Genomic DNA, 25472 nt, shown 5'->3' with positions numbered 1-25472 from the left:
GCTGCGGGCTGCGGCCCCGACTTGGACGCGTCAACCCAGCCAGAATGGGCCGCGGGGAGGGCTGGGTTGGGCCAGGGCCGCCGACGCTTCCCCGTGGGCCGTGGCTGCCGTGGGCGGGTTTCGGGCCCCTCTCAGCAGCCAGCACCCAGCAGGTAGACCCTATCCTCGCTCCCGCGGCTGCCGTCCGTTGCGTTGCTCCCTCTCCCGCCGCGGCTAGTCGCACTCGCACGCACGCTCGGGACGCGGCGGCGGCGAGCACGTGCGAGGCTACCGCGGCGAGGAGCTCACTGCAGATCGGCCTGGAGGCGCCACCAGAAAACTCCGCTCATTCGTTGAGCCCTGCCCGGATCAATGGAGGCGCTGCGGGCGTGGAGGGCCTCCTCCAATCTCATCGGCTTCGCGGCCTCCCGCGCCGCCGCTTCAAGGACCCTTGGCCTCCGCATCCGCTGCTGCTCCGCGGCCGCCGCCACCACGAACCCGCCGGCGCAGCCTCAGGATCGCCGACGCCGTAGCGCATCCTCATCCGCCTCCACCTCTGACCGCGATTCCATCCGCGCCATCCGCCTGAAAAAAGTCAGCTCTTCGTTCTTGGTCGCGTCTTCAGTTCTACATTGTTTGGTCCGTGCTGCTGTTACTGACGAGCTTGGGATCGTTGGTTTTCTGGTTGCAAGGTTGAGGAGCTCAGAGCGAAGGGGCATGAGCCGTACGCGTACAAGTGGGACAGGACTCACACTACCAAGGAGCTTCAGGAACAGTACGCTCATCTTGTGAATGGTGAAGTGTGCGAGGACGTGTCTGTGTCCGTAGCTGGCAGGATTGTTGCCCGAAGGGCATTTGGAAAGCTTGTTTTTATGACTGTAAGAGACGATGCGGGGACTATGCAGGTCTGATCTTGCAACCGACTTGCCTTATTTTGTTCTCTCCTTAGAATTCGTTTTGACGTGGGATATGCATATGCTACATGATAATGTTGCACTTGTAAGCCATCTGCACATAGCAGCCGAGCTATCAGCAGTTTTCAGTTGCATTTGTTGTTGTTATTAGTAGCTACTAGCTACAGAAGTATGATGATTTATTTGGCACTGATTATGTGTTTATGGGCCTTTCTTTCTTTTGGCTATGGGTAGCTTTATTGCGAGAAAGACAGCCTTACAGAGGACCAATTTGAGCAGCTGAAGGCATTTATTGATATTGGTGATATATTAGGTGCAAGTGGATCCATTAAAAAGACAGAGAAAGGTTCATTATAACTTCTATTCTATATGTCAGTAGTTTCATTGGTCTGTACTCATTTAAAATTTGAAGCATGAGATAACAATTTCCAGAAATATATTTGTACAGTGATTTCCTTAGAATCAGTATATAGCATTTTTCTTAATTCTGCAGAGCAAGCTTCCAAACCTCGACTTTGCTATTGAGATTCTCATTCTTTTCACCATTTGTTGATTAGATTCAAAGGATTTCGCTTTCGTATGTATCTAAGTGAGTTCCTAGTACAAGCTATCTGATTATAAATTATTTTGAATACTGAAAGTCAGAGCTAAGCAACCTACTTCCATCATGCAGACAAATAAATAAGAAAATCAGCTAAACAACAGCCTGCTCCAAATTTTAAAAAAACTGGACTGCTTGAGTCTCGCGCTATATCTTACTATACTGTCAATTTGTTATTTGCCAAGATATTCTTGACATGGTGGTTTTCATTGCAGGGGAGCTATCTGTTTATGTGAAATTTTTTGAAATTCTCACTAAATCCTTACTCCCACTACCAGACAAATATCATGGATTAACTGATGTGGACAAACGTTATCGTCAAAGGTTGGCTTTGATCTTGCTTCTTGCACCTTCTAAGTCATATCTCATCTGTTCAAAATCAGTACCCATTTAATACCTCAATTTATGGTTTCGATGTGTGAACCATTAATTGTACTACCAATGCGTTTAATTTCTAGTATCTTTCGTTTTTCGAGAAAAAAAAAATTCTAGTATCTTTCAGCTTGACTAATGGTTTAAAAGGTATCATTTTCCCCCTTCAGGATTATTATTTTAGCATCTTTGTTGTTATTCCTTCATTCCTAGTCCTAGTTTAAATGATTGCAAGATTGTTCTGTACAGTGCACTGACCATGTGTGCTATCGTTGATTAATGACAGGTATGTTGACATGATTGCAAATCCTAAGGTTTCTGATGTATTCCGAACTAGGGCAAAGGTATTGACTACATGTGATGCTAAATCTTTATTATGAAACTGATTACTAATTTACTATTATAATTTAGTTTGGAAACTCTTATATCATTTTAAATATTATGTAGCACAGGAACATATTTTTTTCTTAATGGGTTAAAGGGAGGTGTGGTAGGAAAAAAGAAATTAATGCATATGTTGTCATATTGTAAGAGCATGTCCTTAGGTCCTCCAAAAATAACTAGCTTAATGAATAGTTACTGCACTAACAGAATTTGTTGTAGCTTCTTTTATACTTTGAACTTAGATATTTGCATATTGACAGGTGGTTTCTGAGATTCGCAAGACAATGGAATCATTTGGTTTTATTGAAGTTGAAACTCCAGTTCTACAGGTATTCTTTTTGCATACCTTTTAGGTTGTTATTCAGCAGGATCAGTCAGCTATATAATATGTAACCATTAAACTGATAATATGTCTATAATAAACACTAGTTTGTCTTCTCTGGTTGTCCTTATCTTCATTTACAACATTACACATAATAAAAATGTTAAAAACAGGGAGCAGCAGGTGGTGCTGAAGCTAGACCTTTTATAACCTACCATAACTCACTTCAAAGAGATCTTTACTTGAGGATTGCAACAGAGCTGCATTTGAAAAGGATGTTGGTAAGGTTACATTTCAGTTCCTCGTTCTTTTTATTTTGAGCTTCATAGTTGATTCTTTAAACAGTTCATGGCAGCATCAATTGCTTTTTCTTTATGCTGAATACCGGTATACTACATGCATACTGCAGAATCTTATATAACAGACACTACTGTATTGTAATTATGTCAGTCTGCTGAATTTAGCATGTTCATACAATTATTAATCAACATATCTTAATTTCGTCAGTATGATCTTAATCTAGCATGTTAGTACAGCTATTAATGAATATAAGCTTTGAAATTTGTTTTCCAGATTAATCCTGTGTGCCTCCAGTGGTAGGATGTCAAATATGTCCCCCAATACTAATATATATTTCTCTTTTGGGGTGAATTTATCACTTTAATATTCCATGCTAATATGCTATAGCACTTGTATTCATGCCTTTATTCAGTTGTACTTAAGCATTTGAAGGGTAACAATGTGACTATGCAGTATGCACTATGCCAATGGTCTATTTTGTTTCTACAACTTTTTTCAGCGGCAATCTTTTTCTTACTCCTGAGCACCATTGATATAGTGCAGGTTGGAGGGCTTGAGAAGGTCTATGAGATTGGAAGAATATTCCGGAATGAAGGCATTTCTACTCGTCATAATCCTGAATTTACCACTATTGAGGTAGGAGTTTATTTTCCTTCTTCAAATATGCTTGTATCAATGGATTACTTTTATCCTTGCCAGCATAAGTGCATAGTGTATATTCTACGTTCCTTTGTCTGCCTCCTTTTTGCATTGCACAATGTTTTATACTTTAAATAAGGTCTGACTTTATTTATCTTTGCAAACTAGATGTATGAAGCATATTCAGACTATGAAAGCATGATGAATATGGCTGAAGAAATTGTTACTCGATGTGCTATGGTTACTCATGGCAAGCTTAAGGTTGATTATGAGGTAATCATGGTCTTCATTCTAATATCAGTTTGAGCATATCTTTCACGCTATTCTGTTTGAATTGTTTGGACACCAATGCCTTATCACACAAACATCATGCTGTGATTTGTCGCTTACGTATATATCCCCAATTTGCTAGATTACTGTGTAACCTTTTTCGGTGCCATTTCAACAAATTACTTATCAACTATTACTTCCTGAACTTGTAGTACATAGAGCTGTACATTTCTGTCTTTCTACCATTAGTTAACATTGTGCTGCTTAATATCAAACAGGGAACTGAAATCTCGCTTGAAAGACCATGGAGGAGGGAGACCATGCATTCTCTTGTCAAAGAAGCAACTGGAATTGACTTTAACAGCTTCGGAGACGTTGAATCTGCAAAAAGAGCTGTGAGGGGGCTGCCAGGTTTCGAAGTAGGAAACAATGAAAGTACTTCGTTGCAAGCCTGTTCATCTGTTGGACATGTTCTCAATGAGGTAACTTGAGGCTTTCATTTTGTACTTATTTTATTATTGATGGTGTTCATTTTCATTCTCTTTTTTGTTGGTGGCTCATGTTGGCTTTCAACTCTAGCCTACCCCAACTTGCTTGGGACTACAAAGTTTTGTTGTTGTTGTTTTATTTTTTATTGACAGTAATGAATCTTCTCCTGATCACTTAACAAGTGGGATTAAATAGATTGCCTATAAAGAAAGTGAAGTTTTTGTTAGAGAAACAGAAGCCAGCCAAAAAAAGAGTGAAGTATATTCTGCAAAGACCACACTGATGGAATTTGGCAACGAATGTTGTAGCTTTTTATCTCCTATTTTGTGGGTTGTTCCATTCCTGGTTAAGGAAACCAGAGCCACTATTATGCTGAGTAAACATGCTATTAGTTAATGTGTCTGTTTAATTATGGATACATTGTTTTGAATTTTTAATTATGTGGACGGACTAGTGGCTCACATATTTGGCTGCCACAATTGACTTTCTTGTGAGTATGAATATGTTGTTTCCAGTTCATGGATCTTATGGAAAGTTTCTATTGATTTGACATAATGAGTTTACTAATGATTTATGGATTGTGTAGTTTAGTGAATATGTACACCTTAAACTACATGAGAATTGTGTTTTCTTGGTTTACCTCACCAGCTTATAAACATGTATGTGGCTATGTCCCGAGAACTTTATTCAGATTAGAGTATCAATGAAATGTTGTGTCCTTGGTCGCTGTTTTCTTATGAAACAGTATGATGGTTCCCTATTTATTGTATACTAGCAAATATGCCCATGCATTGCAACGGGAGAAAAAACCCTTCAGACTTTCAGTTCGCGTTTTGATTAGTTGAACTATTGGCTCAACCGGGTTCTACAATAATAATTTAGAATAAGTTTTGTTTCTAATTGAAACCGCAACAACTTGGTGGTGGGAATCTCCTTTCTAAGGGTAGGGTCAAGGGTTCAAAAACCCCTGATTGTTGTTTTTCTACCTTGTTTTTCACTTTTTTTATTATTACTACTACTACAATATTAGGGAACAGGAAAGCAAAGAAACAATACAAAGAATTACAAGGATTCTAGCCATTGGTTCATGAGAGAGAGATAACTACTCTTTGTTCTATGGACAACCAAGGCACAGTGATGCTTGAATTTAGCTCTATTCGACGTCATAGTTGGATCTATTGCATTGAAAATCCTATCATTTTGTATTATCTACTCAAAATCTTGAACTGCAAGATCTAATTGTTCTTAGTGTTCTAAGTTTTATTCGGTTGGTTGAAACTTGGTTGTTTTAGCTCATGAACCTCATTTAACAGTTTTACATCTCATGGCCAGGTTTTTGAGACTTTTGTTGAATCTACTCTTGTACAACCAACATTTGTCCTTGACTACCCAGTTGAGATATCACCATTGGCAAAACCACATCGGAGGTAAACACTTCTATTTCATTTTGCATGGCACCCTCATATTTTGAGATTCAAATGATATAGGTTTAGTGACAATATTTTATGCCATTTTTGTGGCTAATGATACCATGCCAAAAAAGAAATCGACAGTTAATGTTGAAATATTTTTTATTGAGGACACTTTGAAGTCAAAAGTTCATTATTTCAACCCTTTTTTTTTTGTACAAGCAACTCTATGAATGGAAAATTGTGTGCACAAACACACATTTTAAAACAGTTGTTTTTTATTCTGCAAACTCTGCTAAAGGCCACAAGATAAAAAATGTTTTGGTTTCTGACACATGCTACACTGTTTATTATGTAATATATCTTACTGGATGCTAGGAATCTTTCAGTACAAATGAACTGTTTTGTCTATTTTGATTCTTTAATTAGAGTTTTGGTGCGTGTCATTATGTTATGACCTTTTGTATTCACCTCAGTAATTTTTTCCTCTTGCTGTAGTCATGTTGGCCTTACTGAGCGATTCGAACTTTTCATTTCTGGTCGTGAGATTGGCAATGCGTTTTCTGAGCTCACAGACCCAATTGATCAGGTAAGAATGTTCTGGTTTCTTACTGTATGCCTAAGTGCCATCATTTGCAGCATTTCTTTGTGAAGTTCTGTAAAGAGTATCAAATATTGAGTACTTGGAATTTTACGCATTTTGACAAGATACCAAGAAATATTACGTGGTGGTCTTTGGACAAACATAAAGTCCCGTCAAAGTACGTGACCCTCATCAAGGACATGTACAACAATGTTGTGACTAGTATTCAAACAAACGATGGTAACACAGATTACTTCTCGATTAAAATTGGACTTCATCAAGGGTCAGCCTTAAGCCCGTACCTTGGTAATGGATGAGGTTACCAGGAACATAGGGGATATCCCTTAGTGTATGTTGTTCGCTGATGATGTAGTGTTAGTGGATGAAACCCAGGTGGGAGTAAATAGGAAACTAGAGTTATGGCGGCAGACCCTTGAGTCTAAAGGTTTTAGATTGAGCAGAACTAAAAACCGAATATATGAGATGCGACTTTGGCGGAGTTGTACAGGAGGAGGGAGATGTGAGTTTGGAAGGTCAAGTAGTGCCTAAGAAGGATACCTTTTGGTATCTGGGATCTATGCTACAGAGGGATGGAGATATTGATGCGGACGTTAACCATAAAATCAAAGCAGGGTGGATCAAGTGGCGACAAGCTTCTAGCATTCTCTGTGACAAGAGGGTACCACAAAAGTTAAAAGGCAAGTTCTATAGAACGGCGATTAGACCGGCTATGTTGTATGGAGCAGAATGTTGGCCTACAAAGATTCGACATGTTCACCAACTGAGTGTTGCAGAAATGCGTATGTTGCGATGGATTTGTGGTCACACAAGAATGGACCGAGTTCGGAACGATGTTATACGTGATCGCCTAGAGGTAGCACCAATTGAAGAAAAGCTTGTCCAACATCGGTTGAGGTGGTTTGGTCATGTCCAAAGAAGACCTCTAAAGGCACCAGTGCATTGTGGAGTCCTAAGCCAAGCTAATAATATGAGGAGAGGTAGAGGAAGACCGAAATTGACATGGGAGAAACAATAAAAAGAGATTTGAAAGCTTGGGATACACCTAGAGATCTATGTTTGATTAGGAGTATTTGGAAAGCAGCTATTGAAGTGCCTGAACCGTGACTTGAGACTCTCGGTGGGTTTCAATTCTAGCGTACCCCAATTTGCTTGGGACTGAAAGGCTAAGTTGTTGTTGTTGTTGTTGGAATTTTACGCATTTGGCACTATTTCAGTTGACAATCTGTAAAACTACATTGTGTGGTATAGAATGGTCTACCATTACGAACATTTTCTGTTTCTTCAAAATTCTCTTTGTTCCGCTGGCATCTAATGTGGTGTACTTGAAATGAAAACAAAGGCAAACCAAGGTGGTTTGGTTAACTTCCAACAGTCTGTCCGTGATGTAGCACCATATTGTAGCTCAAAATTCTCTTGTTATTTATAGGTGATATTAAGATAGATGGAAATCACATACATGCTTCTTGGCCATTTTAATTTCAAATGTGCATTTTATCTTTATTGCAGAGGAGCCGTTTTGAAAATCAAATAAAACAGCACAATGCTAAGCGTGCTGCAATGGCTAAGGAGGTCAAATCTACTGAAGGTGAAGGAGATGATGATTATTCCTATGAAGTTTCTTTAGATGAAGACTTCTTGACTTCATTAGAATACGGAATGCCACCAGCATCAGGAATGGTATGACTGATTAAATTGTTTATTTTCACAACTGCTAATTTGCTAATGTTCTTGGAACTGCTAATTATTTATTGAAAACCTATATATTCTGTGACTAATTTTTGTGGAACCATACCTCAGGGCCTCGGTATCGACCGGTTAGTAATGCTTTTGACAAACTCTTCTAGCATAAGGGATGTTATTGCCTTTCCTGTTTTGAAGATTCAGCAATAGATCCTTCATTCTAGTTAAGAAGAGATGTGGCTGTGAAGAAAGCACCAGCAGCCTTCCTTTTGCGCTTGTTTCAGTACAGCAGATTTTATATTTGCTAACCTTTTTAGCTGATAGATGTGGCCATTTATTATTTGATAATATATTGAGATGTATTATGGCTCAGAGTCGAAGCCGATATTCATAGCAAAAACCTGATAGATGTTTCAGCACTTGAATCAATAATAATGGATTCCACATTTTGCAATCAATGTGCTGCAAAACAGTGATCACTGCCCTGTTCGCTTGGCTGATAAGCCATGGTTGAAAGTACTGTTGGCTGATTTATTGTGAGAGAAAAATATTGTTCGTTGGCTAAAAAAGTACGGCTTATAAGCCAAGCGAACAGGACGCAATACATTGATAAACCACCTCAAATGAAACACACTATTAGGCTTGATTGCACTTCAGTCCACTCCAATCTATATGTATATTGGATGGATTGAAGGTAAAATTTAACTGATTTATCAATGAGGTAGATTAGGGTCCAGCTAAACAAGGGTTGGGTGATTGGGTTTAAGAGCATGTTCGCTGGTTGGTTTCTGGACTGATAAGTCCAATTGGTGCTGGTTTGTTGAAAAAGAAAAATATTGTTGACTGGCTGATAAATCCTAGCTGAAACCAACAAGAAAAAGTGTTTTATTCATGATTTCCGGCCACATGGAATTTACTTCTTCATTTACCTTCAGCCTGTTCGTTTGGCTGGGCTTGTTTGTTGCTGGATCGTGAAGAAGTGCTACTGAAAATTTATGATCATTTACGAGAAAATAATCCCAGCCGAACAGACTCTTTTTTTTTTTTTATAAAGCCCTCGGGTGGTCCGCCCACAGGCCACACAGCCGCACGAGCCTAGCACGGGCGCTGGCGCGGCCCTCTAGTAAAGCGCACCACCAACCGGCGTCCGGCGGCCGGTGAACAGCATTACAGCAGCATCTCCGTCCAGCAAAAAAAAAAACCAGTTTCCCCACAACGCAACGGTCACCTTCCTGTCCTGTTTCATTTCACTTGCCATTTCATTTCTCCAAGATTTCCGATTGGTGGGTGGGCTTCTCCAAGCGGGACCTCCTTCCTCCGTGTCCCGCGTCCGGCGATGACCCCGCACGCCCAAGTCTTCGTCGTCGTCCCCTAGCCCTCCCTCCTTTCTTCTTTCTTTAACAACAACCATCGGTGAGGGGCGGGGCGAGTGATTCTCTCAACAGAGAGAGTTCTTTTAGCTGGAAGAAGCCTTTTCCCCCAAATTCTCTCTTCAGTCTCAGAGAGCCAGCCCGGCAAGATCCGCGTCCACCCGACCATGGCGTTCTACGAGGGCTGGTGCAGCGGCAAGGACGACGACTGCTGCTCCGACTGCAGCTGGACGCAGATCGCCATCTGGACCGTCGTCGTCCTCGTCGTGTGCGGCGTCATCATCGTCCTCGTGCTCGCCTTCGGCGTGGTGCGCCCGCCCAAGGCCACCGCCGACGACGCCGTGCTGCAGCGGTTCGCTCTGACCCCCGCCGACCCGGCGTCCAACTCCACCGTCTCCTACAACCTCACCGCCACGGTGTCGCTGCGGAACCCCAACATGTACCGCGCCATCGAGTACGGCGCGCTGGCCGTGACCTTCTCCTTCAACGGCACCCGCTTCGACGACTCCGCGTCCGTGCCAGGGTTCGAGCACAAGGCGCGGAAGACGGCGACGGTGCGCGTGACGGTCGGCGGTGCGGACAAGCCCATCAAGCTGAGCAAGCCCGGGGTGGGCGAGTTCCGCGCGGAGAACGACACGGGGAAGTTCGGCGTGGAGATGCGGCTCGACACGGTGCTCCAGTACAAGGGCCGCTCCGCCAAGTGCCCGCTCGTCGTTGTGTGCCCGCTCCAGCTCCAGCTCGTCGACCCTGACGTCGCCGCCACCGCGTTCCAGCGGACCAAGTGCACCATCCTCCGCGCCAAGAAGTCCGGGTGCTAGCTAGCTAGCTAACTCTGCTCCAGCTCTCCATTGGTGGCCTGGCTAGCTCCATTTCTGCTTGGTGGCTGCCTTTTCTAGTTTCTTGCTTCCTTTCCTTCCTTCCTGTAAAATTAATTCTTCAAGACCAGATTTTTCTTCTTGTTGTTGCAAGAGATTGTTGCTGTGTGTCTGTGTGTGTGCTTGGAAGAGTATTTGTAGGAGTGGAGAAATTGGATGTGTAGAAATTTGTGGAGATTTGCGACGATCAATTCATTGTCAGTTATTTGTCATCCTCTGAGATTCCTGTTGGGTGGTTGTGATTTGAGGTCCAGTCCAGTCCAGCTGGGTGTTGTGTTGGAAGGAACCTTGGCAAGCAAGAGGCGTTGACTCTGTCAGATCGGATGAGCAGACGTGCAGTCAACTGAGCTGAGCGGTAGTTGCATAGCACCAAGGGGAAACAAAGCAAGCGGCGGCGAGCCGGCGAGGATAATGGGCCTCGAGCTAACACGGCTCGACTCTCTGTTTGACGGCTGGAAGGCTTGCTGGGCTGGTATTGCTCGTATATGTTGTGGGTCATGGTTGGTGCACCGGATCTTTCTTGGGCTTTGCCCACAAAAACACGGTCAGTGATGTCAAATAACGCGTAAAAAAAACGCGTTCCTTGCTAAAAAAAAAAAAACGCGTTTCTCTGAGGTCCAGTTTAGTTTTCTCCCAAAATGCCAATTTTTTTAAGATTTCTCGTCACATCGAATCTTTGGACGCATGCATGAAGTATTAAATATAAATAAAAAATAAAATTAATTACACAGTTTAGACGAAATCCACGAGACGAATCTTTTAAGCCTAATTAGACTATGATTGGACACTAATTGTCAAATAACAACAAAAATGCTACAATGTCATTTTGCCAAAAATTTCGGCATCTAAACAGGCCCTGAGAATAGATGCACCATAGCTCCGATGCTACTCCCTCCTTCCTTCTTAGGTCCGAGGAGTCAAACTTTTATAAAAAAGTACTAATACTCATGTAATAAAATAAGTATCATTAGATTAGTTATAAAATATATTTTTATAGTAACTTAGTTGAAGATATAAATGCTAATATTATTTTTTATAAAATTAGTCAAACTTAAGGTCATTTGATCGGCACGTATTTTATAATTACGTTTTTTTTTAGATGGAGGGAGCACGTACTAGACTATTATTAATATCTGTCCCTATCCATTTGGCCTAGCAGCATCTGCGTTGCTTGACGTGGAAAGACACATTTTCTTTCTTTCTTTAGGGGGTGTTTAGTTACCCTAAATTCCAGAATTTGGCACTATACAAAAAAAAGATTCCATGTCACATCAAATTTGTAGTACATGCATGGAGTACTAAATGTTGACGAAATCAAAAACTAATTATACAGTTTAGTTGTACTTTGCGAAACGAACGTTTTGAGCCTAATTAGTCAACGTTTTGTAGCTACAGTAGACTCGGCGGCGCCGAATTCAGATGCAACTAAACGAGGGCTTAGTTTGGGAAGAAGAACACGCGGTTGTTGTTCCAGTAATCCTGTCCAGCCTCTTTTCTTTTCATTTCTTGTTCTGGCGTGCGTACTTAGGGGGTTTTTGGTTGACTCATGCTAAACTTCAGTAACTAAATCATGGATTAAACTTTAGTTATTGGGTGTTTAGTTTGAGTGACTAAAAGAGGTATTTTAGTCCATTTTAGTCAAGGTGTTTAGCTCTAAAGTGACTAAATGAGACTAAAAGGTGAGATTTAGTCTCATTTAGCAACATCCTGGTGACTAGTAGTTGGCTAAAGTCTCTTTTAGTCCCACTTAATCATAGTGTTTGGGTAAAAAATAATTAAATAAGACTAAATTTAGCCAACTAAACTTTAGCGAGAGCCCCCTTACTAGCGTCCCTCTAGTCTCCCAGCACGTACGGTACGGTACGCACGCACTTTAATTTCTCATAAGGATGCTCACGCGTTGTGTTGTGCGCACCTCGTGCTCTTGCGCGGTTCATTCGTTTACGACTGCGAGATCCTCCATCGGTCGAAATAATCTCGTAATAATATATAATCCATCCATACGATCCATCCGAGAGGATGTAATATACGCATGCATGCATTCAGCATCAGGTGCAGTTCGAAAATGTTCCTACCACCAAGTAAATTTGTTTCTTTAAAGACCAGCAATCTTTTAGGGGATACTCCTAACCGTCAAGAAAATTAGTTTCCTCAAAGACCAGCAACCTTCAAAGAAAGCACACTTACCACTACGCCTTAGGATTAACTTATGATTAAGTGAATTATTCTTTTCTTTTGTATTCACTTTACTGAATCTTGTAATGAATATTTGAGATCCTAAACAATTTCCAATGTAAAAGGCTTGAACTGAAAAGTTTTACATCTTGTCAAGTACTATAATTTTGGATTATATTAGGTCATTATCTTAGGTCATTTGGGAAATTCAAAAATTTCAATTTTAGAGATCTGAGAACTTCATTGCCGGTTTTGAATGGCACTCAAGGAAAACTGAATTATCTTGGTGGTTTCAAATAATACCTAAGAAAATGAGTAATTAGCTTGGTGGTTTTATTTTGGCACTAAAGAAAATTTCTAGCCCTCAAAGTAATTCAGAATTTTGGTTGTGTTTTTAAGGGCCATAGGTAAAATGTACATGTGGTAGCCAGAGGGTAATGGGTAGCGGATGCAAATGCACCCCTAAAAATGTGTGGAGTTAGTGATTTTGATTAAAAGTTCACTGTATATACATCTCTCGTAGCAATAACTCTATGCACGCATGTGTTTAGTTCCAGGATGTTGGAATTTGGGACTACTGTAGCATGTTCGTTTTTATTTGGCAAATAGTATTCAAACATGGATTAATTAGACTCAAAACGTTCGTCTCGTAATTTCTCACCAAACTGTGCAATTAGTTTTTTTTCGTCTATATTTAATGCTCCTTGTATGGGTCGTAAACATTCGATGTAACAGGTACCGTAGCATTTTTTGGGATATTAGGGTGGAACTAAACAAGGGCTGAGACCCTGGTTTGGTGTGTTGTACACGCAATTGATGTTTCATATCTAGCCGCACCACCAGCATAATAAGATGGGACAGACATGCTCCACCTGCCTGGCAAAGTGGCAAGTTATACAAACTGCCATCACCGTCACACACGAGACACGACAGTAGCTAGCTACACTTATACCTTTCGTGCGCACGTGCACACCCGACACCATCGATCCGTCGTCATGCGCGACGGCCGCGATTACTGGCGGCGCTTCGCCTGCGTCGTCTGCATCGGCGTCGCCACCATAGCCGCGGTCGCCGTCACCGTGGTCCTCGTCCTCGCCTACGGCCGCGCCGCGCAGCCACCCAGCTTCGACGTCAGCGACGCCTCGCTCACGCACTTCACGCTCAGCACGTCGGCGGACGGCCCCACCAACATCTCCTACAACCTCACGCTGACGGTCACCGTGCGCAACCCGAACTGGGCCATGGGCGCCACCTTCCGGTCCCTCGAGGTCGACTACCTCTTCGACGGCCAGCGCTTCGGCCGCGTCGCCGTCGTCGCGGCACCGGGATCCGTCGTCCTGCGCGCTGGGGATACCGCCGTGTTCCCCGTCGCCACTGGCGCCGGCGGCGAGCGGGTGATGAACCTCATGAACGGGAACGGCAGCGTTGTGGCGTACAGGAACCAGAGCATGGCGGGGGCGTTCGACGTCTTGGTGGGCTTCTGCGGCCAGGTGACGTTCAAGCCGCACGCTATGTGGTGCAGGCTGGAGGTCAGCTGCCCGCTCAAGCTGAAGCTCCCAGCTCGTGACGCCGACGACGGCGCCGCCGCCGTCGACGACAAGAACGCCACCGCCTGCAAGGTGCTTTCGCCGCAGAGCGGGTGCTGAGCCATCGTCCACACGTCCAGTGCTGCACATCGCAAATTAACACGTGCATTATTACAAACTTCTACCGACTTCTTTTTAAATTTGCCTGGTTTTGCTTCTTGATTTTCCGCTTCTCGTTTTCATCCGCGAGTTTGAGCTGTCGCGTGTCATTACCATTGTTTAATTAAGGAGTGAGTTTGAAGTGATCTGTGATCAAGTGATCATTATATTGCTTCAGTTTGCATGGCATGTGCCATGCAACATCTGGGGTGTACTCTACTTGGCTTTATTTGAAACGTGAAATTTCAAATGAAGTTCATAGGAATCGGTTCAATTATTGGCAGCATCGAGTAAACTTCACTTGTTCCCAACCGCGGAATCTGTGTCGTATACACAAATGCATTTGAGAAGCATATAATCGATCGAATAAATAGGAGAACTAGTGCAAGCATGCCGGTTGCCTTGCTTCAATACCCGAAATGGAATCAGGTGCACGACTGCAACGTTGGCAAAGCCGCAAAGAACAAAATGCTCGAGGAATTTTGAATTTACAACTTGTAAAGAGGTGTGAAGAATGCTGAGCACAAATTTAAGCTAACATCACAAAGAAATCATGCACGGTTTACGAATTGGAGCACGTATGGTTGCGTTCGATTGGCTGCATTAGTATGTATCCAGACTTGTGCAGAGACCATTTGAAGGCTTGTACAGTTCGCAAAACAGGTTCAATATTGTATTAGCTAGTACTTTAGATTTGGCCGTATTTAGTATTAGACAATACTGATTTGCACAGGCAAATATGGCATACAAAAGGAGGATCTCCTCAATCCCCCACATCTACGAGAACATGGAGTTAGGTGACTATATACATGTAACACAATGTAAGAAACTAAACACAATTTTATAAAATGCAGCTTGTATTTACAGAACAATGAAACATCAACATATTGCATTTGCTTATGCCTCTAAAATTGGCAGCTCGATCCAGTTTGACGGCTGGAAGGCTTGCTGGGCCGGTGTTGCTCGGCTTCCACGCGCGACTGAGGCCCATTGGGCCACCGCCTCCGGCCTCCGCCTCCATCCCCTTCACCGTCTCCCTCCTCGCGCCGCCGTCGCCGATCTCCCCCGGGACGCGCTCATCCTTCTTTTGGCCCTCAACTGTGCAGGAACCTGCGGGGAAGGCGGTCGCTCGCTTTCTTGCTCGACGCGACGTCGGAGGATGCCTCTGGGGCTGACGCTGGGCTCGCTGGGGCGGGCGATGCGGCGGAAGCGGCTGTCCTCGCTCGACATCCTCTCCTCCAAGCGGGCGCCGCGGGATTACTACAAGGGCAAGAACTGCAAGCCCACCGGGTTCCACACCCGCAAAGGTACCATCTTGCCTTCCACTGGTCCAGCCTTCCAGGTCGCCCATGCTTTACCCCCGCTTGCAAGATTAGGTGATCATGGAGATAAAGCATTGTTTTGAGCTGGAAAAACGTAATGACGTTAGTTGAAACTTAGCATTGTTTTGAGCCAAACAGACTGATGATTGTATGCTTTAGATTCTTTTTTTTTTCTTTTGAAATGGAAAAACATTTCCATTGCCCAAACAGATTCAGACAAGTCCCTGGATACTTGGGTGACTTGAACAGCGTTAAGTGAATCGGGCAATCCAGTGGCAGTGGACGACGCCTTGCCGGTAGACTGGGACTTCCAGTCGTAAATTTATAATTTGAGTTTTTATTAGTGGCAGATCGAATTTTTAGTCAGACCTATCAATTACAATAAAGAATTTTTAGAATCATTTGTTGCTAATAGTGAAATATCAAAGCAACTAATATTCACGTGCAAACCTGGAGTCTCCTAAATCTCAGCAATACACATGAGATGCATTTGTAGAATAACTGAAAAATGATGCACTTAGGGCAGCGAATTCCTAAAGCAAAGAGCCAAGAGAGCAAGTGGCACCTGACAAACCATCTGGGTTATGAAATGCAAGCTAACTAGAAAAATTATGGCTCAATATGCAAACTAACAGATTCATCCTTTCTCAAACTATGAAATAGTAGGTTAATCCTATAATTGCGCAAAGGAGAAACAGAGGAACTATGGAATAAAGCATGATTGCACTATCTGAACCTGATAAACAATTCTGTACATTACTAAAGAAGCATTGGATCTAACTACAAAGGGTATCACCTCATTATGACATCATATATATGGACGATATGCTACATGTTACTACTCTAGATGATTCATTTAGATTGCATCAATAGCATAAAGAGTCAAAGCTAGGCAGACAAATACCCAGAAGAGTGCAGAAAATAGCCAATTTAGGTGGACAATATCTTGATTCACTGATTCCTCCATCAGGCTCCTGATAGATGAGTATTTATAGGTCTAGCATACAAAGGTTAGTGGATGAGCAAGCAAAACAGTATGAAAAGTATGATGGATAAGTCTCTGTGGTTTTTTTGTGGGGCTGCATCTGTACTCCTTGTGGCTGCAGCATCCTTGACTGGTCCTTGTGGTCTTGCTGCCCAAGGACAGCACAACACCCTTGACTAGCATCTTAGCATCTAGGACAGCATCTTAGACTAGCATCTTGGCATATGCTTGGCTGGCTAGCAGCCTATAAATATGTATCCCCAACCCCTCAGATTGGTATGGCATTGAGAAATAATCCAGAAAATTGCCCTAACTCCTAGTGTCATCCTCTCTCGATGAGAGTAAGAATTCTGCTACTACCAAGAGTAAGAATTCAGCGACTAACAACTGGTATCGGAGTCGTACTATCCTGTAGCCTGAGCATCTCCTGCTCATCTCCTTTCCCAGCCGCACAACAGCCCCAGCTAGGAGCAGCAGCAGCTCCGGCCGCTCCTGCTCACTCCTCTCCCTCTGCGCAGACGAGCAGCAGCTCATCTGAAGCAGCCCTCTCCCCACGCAGCAGCCCTCCGGTAGCGCGTCATGTTCGCAGGGCACTCTCAGCGCTCGGTCGCCTCGAGCACGCGGCGTCGGCAGGAGGCCGAACTTGCCGCGGCAGAGGAACGCGAGCGAGCGGCGGCAAGGGCGTCGAGGCTGGCAGCGGCGGAGCTGGCAGTAGCCAGAGCGGAGGCGGAAGCAGCGGCGGCGGCGGATGCAACGCGTGCGGCGGCAGCAGAGGTTGAGGCCCTGCGCGGCAGCATCAGCAGCTCCGTTTCTGCTGACGACAGCGCCGACGCGGACCTCGAGTTGCTGGGGAGGGAGGCAGGACGAGCGCGGGCGGCGCAGTGGGCAGCCGCGCACGCTCACGAGCGCGGCGGCAGCCCCGACAGGCGCGGACACGCCGGTGGCGCTCCTGGAGGAGGCGCGCACGGCGGCGGCGCTCCTGGAGGAGGCGCGCACGGCGACGGTGGCGGACGGGTCGATGGAGAGCGCGGCCTTCACAAGCAGCGTGGCTCTCTCTCCCCGGATCGGTACCGCGCACGGCGACGGTGGCGGACGGGTCGATGGAGAGCGCGGCCTTCACAAGCAGCGTGGCTCTCTCTCCCCGGATCGGTACCGTGGTTACCACGGGCTCTAGGCTGTCGTCAGGGACGTCGGCCCCGGCGGTGGGTGGCCTACCCTCACCAAGACCAACTACGTCGAGTGGGCTGCGGTGATGAGGGTAAAGCTCCAGGTGCGGCACATGTGGGAGGCAGTCCGGTACGACGACGTCGACTACGACCTAGATCGACGGGCGCTGGATGCCCTCATCGCTGCAGTCCTGCCCGAGATACAGTTCTCGCTTACCAACAAGCGGACTGCCAAGGAGGCTTGGGACGCCATCGCGGCGGCACGCATCGGCAAAGACCGCGCCCGCAAGTCCACACTGCAAGCACTTCGCAAGGAGTGGGAGAACCTGGCCTTCAAGCCAGGTGAGGACGTTGATGACTTCGCTCTCCGTCTCAACACTCTGTCGCAGAAGATGGTGTAGTTCGACGATGACACCTACGGCGAGGAGAGAGCTGTCGAAAAGCTCTTCCGGTGTGTCCCCGAGAAGTATAAGCAGATGGCTCGATCGATCGAGTCTCTGCTGGATCTCTCCACGATGTCAATCGAGGAGGCGATAGGTCGCCTCAAGGTCGTCGACAGCGATGAGCCACAGTCTCTCTCGGGGCCCATCACCACTGGCGGGAAGCTCCTTCTCACTCGGGAGCAGTGGCTTGCCAGCCAAGGTGACCGGAGGAAGAGGGAGCCTTCTTCCGCGACAGGCGGCCGCAAGCGTGGCAAGCCGCGCAAGGCGCGCAGGCCAGGGCGCGAGGACGTGCCGAGGGTGATGCCCGTGGAGGCGCCCAGGGCGGCGCCGCCGGCAGGCACAAGCCGGCACAAGACGACACCTGCCGCAACTGCGGCCAGCTTGGCCATTGGGCCAAGGACTGTCGACAGCCACGACGCGGCCAAGCCCACGTCGCACAGGCGGAAGAGGAGGAGCCGGCTCTGTTCATGGCACATGCCAGCATCGAGCTACCTCCAGCGGCACCGGCCGCGGCGGCTCTCCTCCACCTTGACGAGCCAAAAGCACACGCCCTCCTCGACGGCGGCTCCGGCGACGACAAGACTGACGGGTGGTGCCTCGACACCGGCGCCACCCATCACATGACCGGTCGACGGGAGTTCTTCACCGAGCTTGACTCTAGCGTCCGAGGCTCCGTCAAGTTTGGGGATGCCTCCGGCATGGAGATCAAGGGCGTCGGCTCCGTCATCTTCACCGCCGTGTCTGGTGAGCACAGGCTGCTCACCGGAATCTACTACATCCCCGCGTTGAGGAACTCCATCATCAGCTTGGGACAGCTGGATGAGAACAGTTCGCGCGTGGTGGTTGAGGATGGAGTCATGAGGATTTGGGATCGCCGTCGCCGCCTTCTTGCCAAGGTATCCAGAAGCGCAAATTGACTCTACGTCCTTAACGTGCAGGTGGCACAACCCCTCTGTCTCGCTGCTCGTCAGGATGACGAGGCGTGGCAGTGGCACGAGCGCTTCGGGCAGCTTCACTTCAAGGCCCTAAAGCGGCTCAGTGCCACGGAGATGGTGCAAGGCATGCCGTGCCTCGACCATGTGGAGCGGCTCTGCGACGTCTGCGTGTTGACGAAGCAGAGGCGACTCCCCTTTCCCCAGCGGGCGAGCTTTCGAGCCAAGGAGAGGCTCGAGCTTGTGCACGGGGACTTGTGTGGCTCGGTGACACCGGCCACACCGGGAGGACGACGCTACTTCCTGTTGCTCGTCGACGACTTCTCCCGCTACATGTGGGTGATGGTCCTCGGTAGCAAGGGAGAGGCTGCGGACGCCATCAGGCGCGCGCAGGCTGCTGCGGAGGCGGAGTGCGGCCGCAAGCTGCGCGTGCTGCGCACCGACAACGGCGGCGAATTCACGGCGGCTGAATTCGCGTCGTATTGCGCGGATGAGGGCATTCAGCGCCACTAGTCCGCGCCGTATAGCCCGCAGCAGAACGGCATCATCGAGCGGCGCAACCAGACGGTTGTGGGGATGGTTCGGGCCCTTCTCAAGCAGAGGGGGATGCCGGTTGTCTTCTGGGGAGAGGCGGTGGTGTCGGCTGTCTACATCCTCAACCGCTCGCCTACCAAGGCGCTTGACGGCAGGACGCCGTACGAGGCCTGGCATGGGCGCAAGCCGGCGGTCTCCCACTTGCGGGTCTTTGGCTGCCTCGCGTTCGTCAAGGAGCTTGGCCACATCAGCAAGCTCGACGACAGGAGCACTCCGGAAGTGTTCATCGGCTACGCGGAGGGCTCGAAGGCCTACCGCATCCTCGACCCGAAGACACAGCGTGTGCGCACGGCGCGTGACGTTGTGTTCAACGAAGGGCGAGGATGGGCGTGGGACAAGGCGGTGGACGACGGCTCGGCTCCGACGTACGACGACTTCACTGTCGAGTACGTCCACTTCGAGGGAGCTGGGGGAGTAGGCAGCTCTTCTTCGACGAGCGCGCTTACCCCAGTCCCCGAGCCTCCACCGACCCCGACGTCTGCTACTCCGACAGCACCACGCTCTCCAGCCAGGACCTCGGCTGCGATGAGTTCTTCGCCGGCTCCACCACAGCTGGCACCGCCACGCACTCCAGCACCGACAGGCACCTCTCCGGGCACGTCTACTCCAACACCACCTCGTGTCGAGCACAGCCCGGTTGAGCTCGCTACTCCGCTCGCTCACGACGAGGAGCGCATCGACGCGTACCACGACGGCGAGCCGTTGCGGTACCGTACAATGGAGAACCTTCTCGGCGACCAACCGGTGCCGGGACCGGTGCCTCACGACCTGGAGGCGCAGTTGCACCTTGCGTGTGACGACGGCGAGCCTCGGTCGTTTGCAGAGGCCGAGAGACACGCGGCATGGCGCGCCGCGATGCAGCTGGAGATGGATGCGGTTGAGAAGAACCGCACTTGGGAGCTTGCTGACCTTCCTCGTGGTCACCGCGCGATCACCCTTAAGTGGGTGTACAAGCTGAAGAGGGATGAAGTCGGCGCCATTGTCAAACACAAGGCTCGCTTGGTGGCACGAGGTTTCGTGCAGTAGGAGGGGGTCGACTTCGACGACGCCTTTGCTCCCGTGGCACGGATAGAGTCCGTGCGACTCCTCCTTGCGCTAGCTGCCCAGGAGGGCTGGCGTGTTCATCACATGGACGTCAAGTCGGCGTTTCTTAACGACGACTTGAAGGAGGAGGTCTACGTGCACCAGCCGCCGGGATTTGCGATCCCCGGCAAGGAGGGCAAGGTGCTCCGCCTGCGCAAGGCCTTCTATGGCTTGCGGCAGGCACCGAGGGCGTGGAATGCCAAGTTGGATTCTACGCTAAAGGGGATGGGCTTCGAGCAAAGCCCGCACGAGGCGGCCATCTACCGACGGGGCAGTGGAGGAAATGCTCTGCTGGTGGGTGTCTACGTCGACGACTTGGTGATCACCGGCGCTAAGGATGCGGAGGTGGCGGCATTCAAGGAAGTGATGAAGGCCACCTTCCAGATGAGTGACCTGGGGCCTCTCTCCTACCTGGGAATCGAGGTGCACCAGGATGACTCCAGGATCACGCTTCGACAGACTGCCTACGCCAAACGCGTCGTTGAGCTAGCTGGGCTCACCGACTGCAACCCAGCTCTCACTCCGATGGAGGAGAGGCTGAAGCTGAGCCGCGACAGCACGACAGAGGAGGTGGACGCTACACAGTACCGGCGTCTTGTGGGGAGCCTTCGCTACCTCGCCCACACACGGTCGGACTTGGCATTCTCCGTCGGCTACGTCAGTCGGTTCATGCAGCGACCGACGACAGAGCACCAGCAGACTGTGAAGAGGATCATCCGCTACGTTGCGGGGACTCTCGACCACGACCTCTACTACCCTAGGTGCCTTGGGGCGGCACACTTCGTCGGGTACAGCGACAGCGACCACGCCGGCGACATCGACACCAGCAAGAGCATGAGCAGGATCCTCTTCTTCCTCGGTAAGTGCCTCGTTAGCTGACAGTCGGTCAAGCAGCAGGTGGTGGCCCTGTCCAACTGCGAGGCCGAGTACATAGCGGCCTCCACTGCTTCGACTCGGGCGCTCTGGCTTGCTCGACTGTTTGGTGATCTCCTCGGCAGAGACACTAGAGCGGTGGAGCTCAGGGTGGACAGCAAGTCCGCTCTGGCCCTGGCAAAGAACCCCGTTTTCCATGAACGGAGTAAGCACATCCGGGTGAGGTACCACTTCATCCGAGGCTGTTTGGAGGAAGGGAGCATCAAGGCGAGCTACATCAACACCAACGACCAACTTGCGGACCTGCTTACCAAGCCTCTTGGGAGGATCAAGTTCCTTGAGCTCTGTTCCAGTACCGGGATGGTTCAACTTTCCCACAAGACGACGCACAAGACTTAGGGAGAGAATGATGGATAAGTCTCTGTGGTTTTTTTGTGGGGCTGCAGCTGTACTCCTTGTGGCTGCAGCATCCTTGACTGGTCCTTGTGGTCTTGCTACCCAAGGACAACACAGCACCCTTTACTAGCATCTTAGCATCTAGGACTAGCATCTAGGGCAGCATCTAGGACTAGCATCTTGGCATATGCTTGGCTGGCTAGCAGCCTATAAATCTATATCTCCAACCCCTCAGGTTGGTATGGCATTGAGAAATAAACCAGAAAATTGCTCCAACTCCTAGTATCATCCTCTCTCGATGAGAGTAAGAATTCAGCGACTAGCAAAGTAAGACCCATTTGAGCCCGTCGAAGTCGAAATTCAAGTAAATTCTTTGACTTTCCAGCTACAAGTTGGTGCCATGTCGCATTTGTGGTAACCAGAGAAGAGCAGTCTCTTTTTATATGTGGATCAGCATATGTGGCGTAGTCGCATAGATGTTAATGTCTTTGCTGGTTTCAGCCTCAGATCATGCCTAGTTTGTACCACCACAATCGGCATGTTCGCTGGTTGGTTTCTAGGCTGCTTTGGGCTGGCTGGTGCTGGTTTATTGTGAGAGAAAAACACTGTTGACTGGCTGGTTTGGGCTGGCTGAAACCAACAAGCGAATAGGGTGATTGTACGTGTACCTGTAGTCTTTAGAGCACCTGTAGGAAGTCATTCTTTACACCACTGACACTCTTATCTTACTTATATCCTAGTTCTCGAGTCAACACTTTCATACTATAACTGTTATCAAGCGGTAGTTGCCGTAATTTTAGTTCCATTCAATCCTTTCTCATTGGCATGAGTAAATATTTCTACTTGTTCCTTTTATAAGTTATCTTAAAAGCTTACCTGCTTTTGTAGGTGGATATGTGATTGTTGATGAAAAATTACCAAGATTTGTGGTCCCTGACTTGACTGATTTCAAGGTAATTGCCTTTTTTTCTCTTTCTTATTTTGGGGTGTGTGTGTGTGTTGTGTGTGTGTGTGTGTGTGTGTGTGTGTGTGGGGGGGGGGGGGGGGGGGGGGGGTGAGATGGGGGATTGCACTTTAATTTGCTGGACGAAATTGGAAGACATTCAATTTACTTTCAGCACTAGGAACTTGAAGCACCAGTGCCCCCAATTTAGGTTAAGAATGTGAATTTGTGATAATAAGAAAGTAGTTGCAAATGACAAAGCCAACACAAAATAGTTATTTCTAAAATTTCGAGTTAATTTATTACCATGGCAAAGTTGAGTTTAGGACTGGTGGGAATGAGATGGCCTGAAGATGGATATTAGTTGAGTTACAATCTTTTCCTGCATTTGCTCATGGATCAGATGTCATGTGTGGATGATTGCAGTTGAAGCCATACGTGTCACAATGTGCCAGGGACCTCACAGCGTCGACAACATCCTCTACTTCAGCAGAAAATACTGAAAACAAGAGCTGATCTTTATGCGATTGCTCTAGTCATTGCAGGAAGGCATCCCAACTTTGCAGTAATGTTTTCCTGGAGAGCGCCCATGTTCCGAGGATTAGCATCAGCATCCTAGCTACACATGGACATTTCAGATATCTTTCTTGTAAGGGCAAACATTATGGCGTACCATAAATCACCTCGGAGTTTCTGGTCCTAGATGTACCACATACATAGTTTCACTGTTCCTGATTGTAATAAATATTTAAGTAGCTAAAAATTCCTCTCGTGAGCTCCGGTGTGTTTAACTTCGTTTTAAGTTGGGTCTCGTCCAATTCGACTTCTTGTGAGCTGACTTAGTGGGAGTTCCTCCAATGTGTGCATCCAAACACTCTCAACTCACACTTTCGTCTTGACTAACTTTTAATAGTGCAACCAAAGTTAAAAAGGAAGACATAACGACATAATCAGATTTGTGCTTCCTGTTAGAATCGAATGAGTGTACCTCTGTGTATAACCATAGATCCGGGTAGACCTTTCCTTTAGGGTTTCTCTACTCCCCCTTAGACAGTAGCACCGCAGCAGCGTAGGACCCCGGTACCACGGCGTTGTAGGCGTCGTGGTGGCGACCGTGGTGACCCTGCAGAGGCGACGGCGGTGGTGGGGCATCCCGTCGCTGGCAGCACGCTTTAGATCGGTTTAGGTTTACTGTGGGTGGGATAGCGGCTGCTCCGTTGAACCTCGTAGTGCGAGCCGTGATCCCCACCTCCCTTTTATATGTGCTATGCGACAGGGGCCCACCAACCATATTAGGGTTGGGCTCCCCCGATCAGGGAGCAGAGATAAGGGGCCGTGGAGATCAACTAACATTCTCTTCCTTGATCTCACTACCATCTTTCAATTTCATTTACTTTTGTTCATTCCATTACAGATTAGCACATAGAGCATGTCTCATCGTCATGGTCCATTGCCGATAGATTTAACAGCTACAACACACTACTATGTTCTGAAATAGATACTTATCTTTGGGTCTTCTTTTGTCCAAGAATTTTAGGCTTTCCCTTAAACCCATGCTAGCTACATGTTCTCTGAACACCATGTTCTCTGAACACGTTGGCGGATCCGCGAGCATCTTTTCTGTACTTATATGCTCAAGACTTATGACTTGATCCCAGACTTTATCTTTCACAACATAATACTTTATGTCAATGTGTTTGGCAGCACCACTTGACTTATGTTGTGAGTATAATGTACTGCCTGATTATTATCATAGTATCACTTAAGTGGTCTATAGATGTCGTCAACCACCTTCAAACCGGGTATGTCTTCTTTAGTCAGTTCACTTGCCCCGTTGCCTCATATCATACTACAAACTGTCATACATTGTGGACGATGTAGTGATGGTTTGCATTTGAGCTTTTCCATGAAATAGCTCCCCTTTTTAGAGTGAATACTATCCCGTCGTGGATTTTCTATCATCTCTCGCATAATCAGAATCTGAATTTCCCACTATGTGGAGTGAATCAGATCTTTTATACGTCATCATAAGGCCTTTCGTTCCTTACAAATAATGCAATACTTTCTTTACTAATTTCATTGTTCTGTTCCAGAACTGCTCTGGAATCTGCCAAGTAACCCGGTAACAAATGCCAAGTCAGGGCACGTACATACTTGAGCATATTGTAAGCTTCCGACAGCTGAAGCATATGGAACCACTTTCATTTGATTGAGCTCATATTGGTTCCTGTGGCATTTAAAATCTCCATATATGTCGCCCTTGACTATAGGAGCAGGTGAGGGACTATATTTGTGCATATAGAATTTCTTTAAGATTTTCTCTATGTATGCCTTTTGTGACAGTCCTAATACCCATTTACTTCTATCTCGGTGAATCTCGATCTCTAGAACGAACGAAGCTTCACCAAGATCTTTCATATCAAATTTTGAGGACAAAAACTTCTTTGTCTCCAGTAGTAGACTGACATCACTACTAGCAAGTAAGATATCATCCACATACAGGACAAAGAAGATGAACTTCCCATTCTTAAACTTTGCATAGACACAATTGTCCTCTATATTATCTTTAAACCCAAAATTCTTTATTGTCTGATCAAACTTCAATTACCACTGTCTTGAAGCTTATTTTAATCCATAAATGGATTTCTTTAGGCGGCATCCCATTCG

The 25472-nt window shown here is 46.9% G+C and overlaps 4 protein-coding genes across 4 annotated transcripts; all 4 read left to right on the top strand.

Moving 5' to 3' along the window:
* The first annotated feature begins 163 nt into the window (after nucleotides 1-163).
* LOC136515185 (lysine--tRNA ligase, chloroplastic/mitochondrial-like) lies at nucleotides 164-8421 on the top strand. Its single transcript, XM_066508856.1, has 14 exons — nucleotides 164-573; nucleotides 672-884; nucleotides 1128-1239; nucleotides 1710-1818; nucleotides 2153-2210; nucleotides 2511-2579; nucleotides 2746-2853; nucleotides 3416-3508; nucleotides 3680-3784; nucleotides 4060-4263; nucleotides 5603-5697; nucleotides 6178-6268; nucleotides 7790-7960; nucleotides 8081-8421. The coding sequence occupies exons 1-14, from the start codon at nucleotides 352-354 to the stop codon at nucleotides 8171-8173; spliced, it is 1743 nt and encodes a 580-aa protein (XP_066364953.1). The 5' UTR covers nucleotides 164-351; the 3' UTR covers nucleotides 8174-8421.
* Nucleotides 8422-9024: 603 nt separating this feature from the next.
* On the top strand, nucleotides 9025-10419 carry LOC136515194 (NDR1/HIN1-like protein 10). The gene has a single exon (XM_066508864.1). It carries the CDS (start codon nucleotides 9501-9503, stop codon nucleotides 10149-10151), a length of 651 nt encoding a protein of 216 aa, XP_066364961.1. The 5' UTR covers nucleotides 9025-9500; the 3' UTR covers nucleotides 10152-10419.
* A 2959-nt stretch (nucleotides 10420-13378) lies between these two features.
* LOC136535974 (NDR1/HIN1-like protein 10) lies at nucleotides 13379-14029 on the top strand. The gene has a single exon (XM_066528418.1). The coding sequence runs from the start codon at nucleotides 13379-13381 to the stop codon at nucleotides 14027-14029; it is 651 nt and encodes a 216-aa protein (XP_066384515.1).
* A 997-nt stretch (nucleotides 14030-15026) lies between these two features.
* On the top strand, nucleotides 15027-23580 carry LOC136537666 (uncharacterized). The gene is made up of 3 exons (XM_066529624.1): nucleotides 15027-15375; nucleotides 22751-22815; nucleotides 23232-23580. Exons 1-3 carry the CDS (start codon nucleotides 15228-15230, stop codon nucleotides 23319-23321), a joined length of 303 nt encoding a protein of 100 aa, XP_066385721.1. The 5' UTR covers nucleotides 15027-15227; the 3' UTR covers nucleotides 23322-23580.
* Nucleotides 23581-25472: the final 1892 nt, after the last annotated feature.

Source organism: Miscanthus floridulus, chromosome 2 (assembly GCF_019320115.1).
Source record: "Miscanthus floridulus cultivar M001 chromosome 2, ASM1932011v1, whole genome shotgun sequence".
NCBI classification, from domain to species: Eukaryota; Viridiplantae; Streptophyta; class Magnoliopsida; order Poales; family Poaceae; genus Miscanthus; species Miscanthus floridulus.
Note: the sequence above shows the minus strand (reverse complement) of the source record. Positions and strands in the feature narration are given on the sequence as shown.

Excerpts from the sequence above, each read along its gene's own strand:
- LOC136515194 (XM_066508864.1), top strand. The coding sequence starts at position 9,501 with ATGGCGTTCTACGAGGGCTGGTGCAGCGGCAAGGACGACGACTGCTGC.
- LOC136537666 (XM_066529624.1), top strand. The coding sequence starts at position 15,228 with ATGCCTCTGGGGCTGACGCTGGGCTCGCTGGGGCGGGCGATGCGGCGG. Across the intron at positions 15,376-22,750 it reads CGGGTTCCACACCCGCAAAG|GTGGATATGTGATTGTTGAT; the intron begins GTACCATCTTGC and ends CTGCTTTTGTAG. Across the intron at positions 22,816-23,231 it reads CTGACTTGACTGATTTCAAG|TTGAAGCCATACGTGTCACA; the intron begins GTAATTGCCTTT and ends GGATGATTGCAG.
- LOC136535974 (XM_066528418.1), top strand. The coding sequence starts at position 13,379 with ATGCGCGACGGCCGCGATTACTGGCGGCGCTTCGCCTGCGTCGTCTGC.
- LOC136515185 (XM_066508856.1), top strand. The coding sequence starts at position 352 with ATGGAGGCGCTGCGGGCGTGGAGGGCCTCCTCCAATCTCATCGGCTTC. Across the intron at positions 885-1,127 it reads ACGATGCGGGGACTATGCAG|CTTTATTGCGAGAAAGACAG; the intron begins GTCTGATCTTGC and ends GGCTATGGGTAG. Across the intron at positions 3,785-4,059 it reads AGCTTAAGGTTGATTATGAG|GGAACTGAAATCTCGCTTGA; the intron begins GTAATCATGGTC and ends AATATCAAACAG.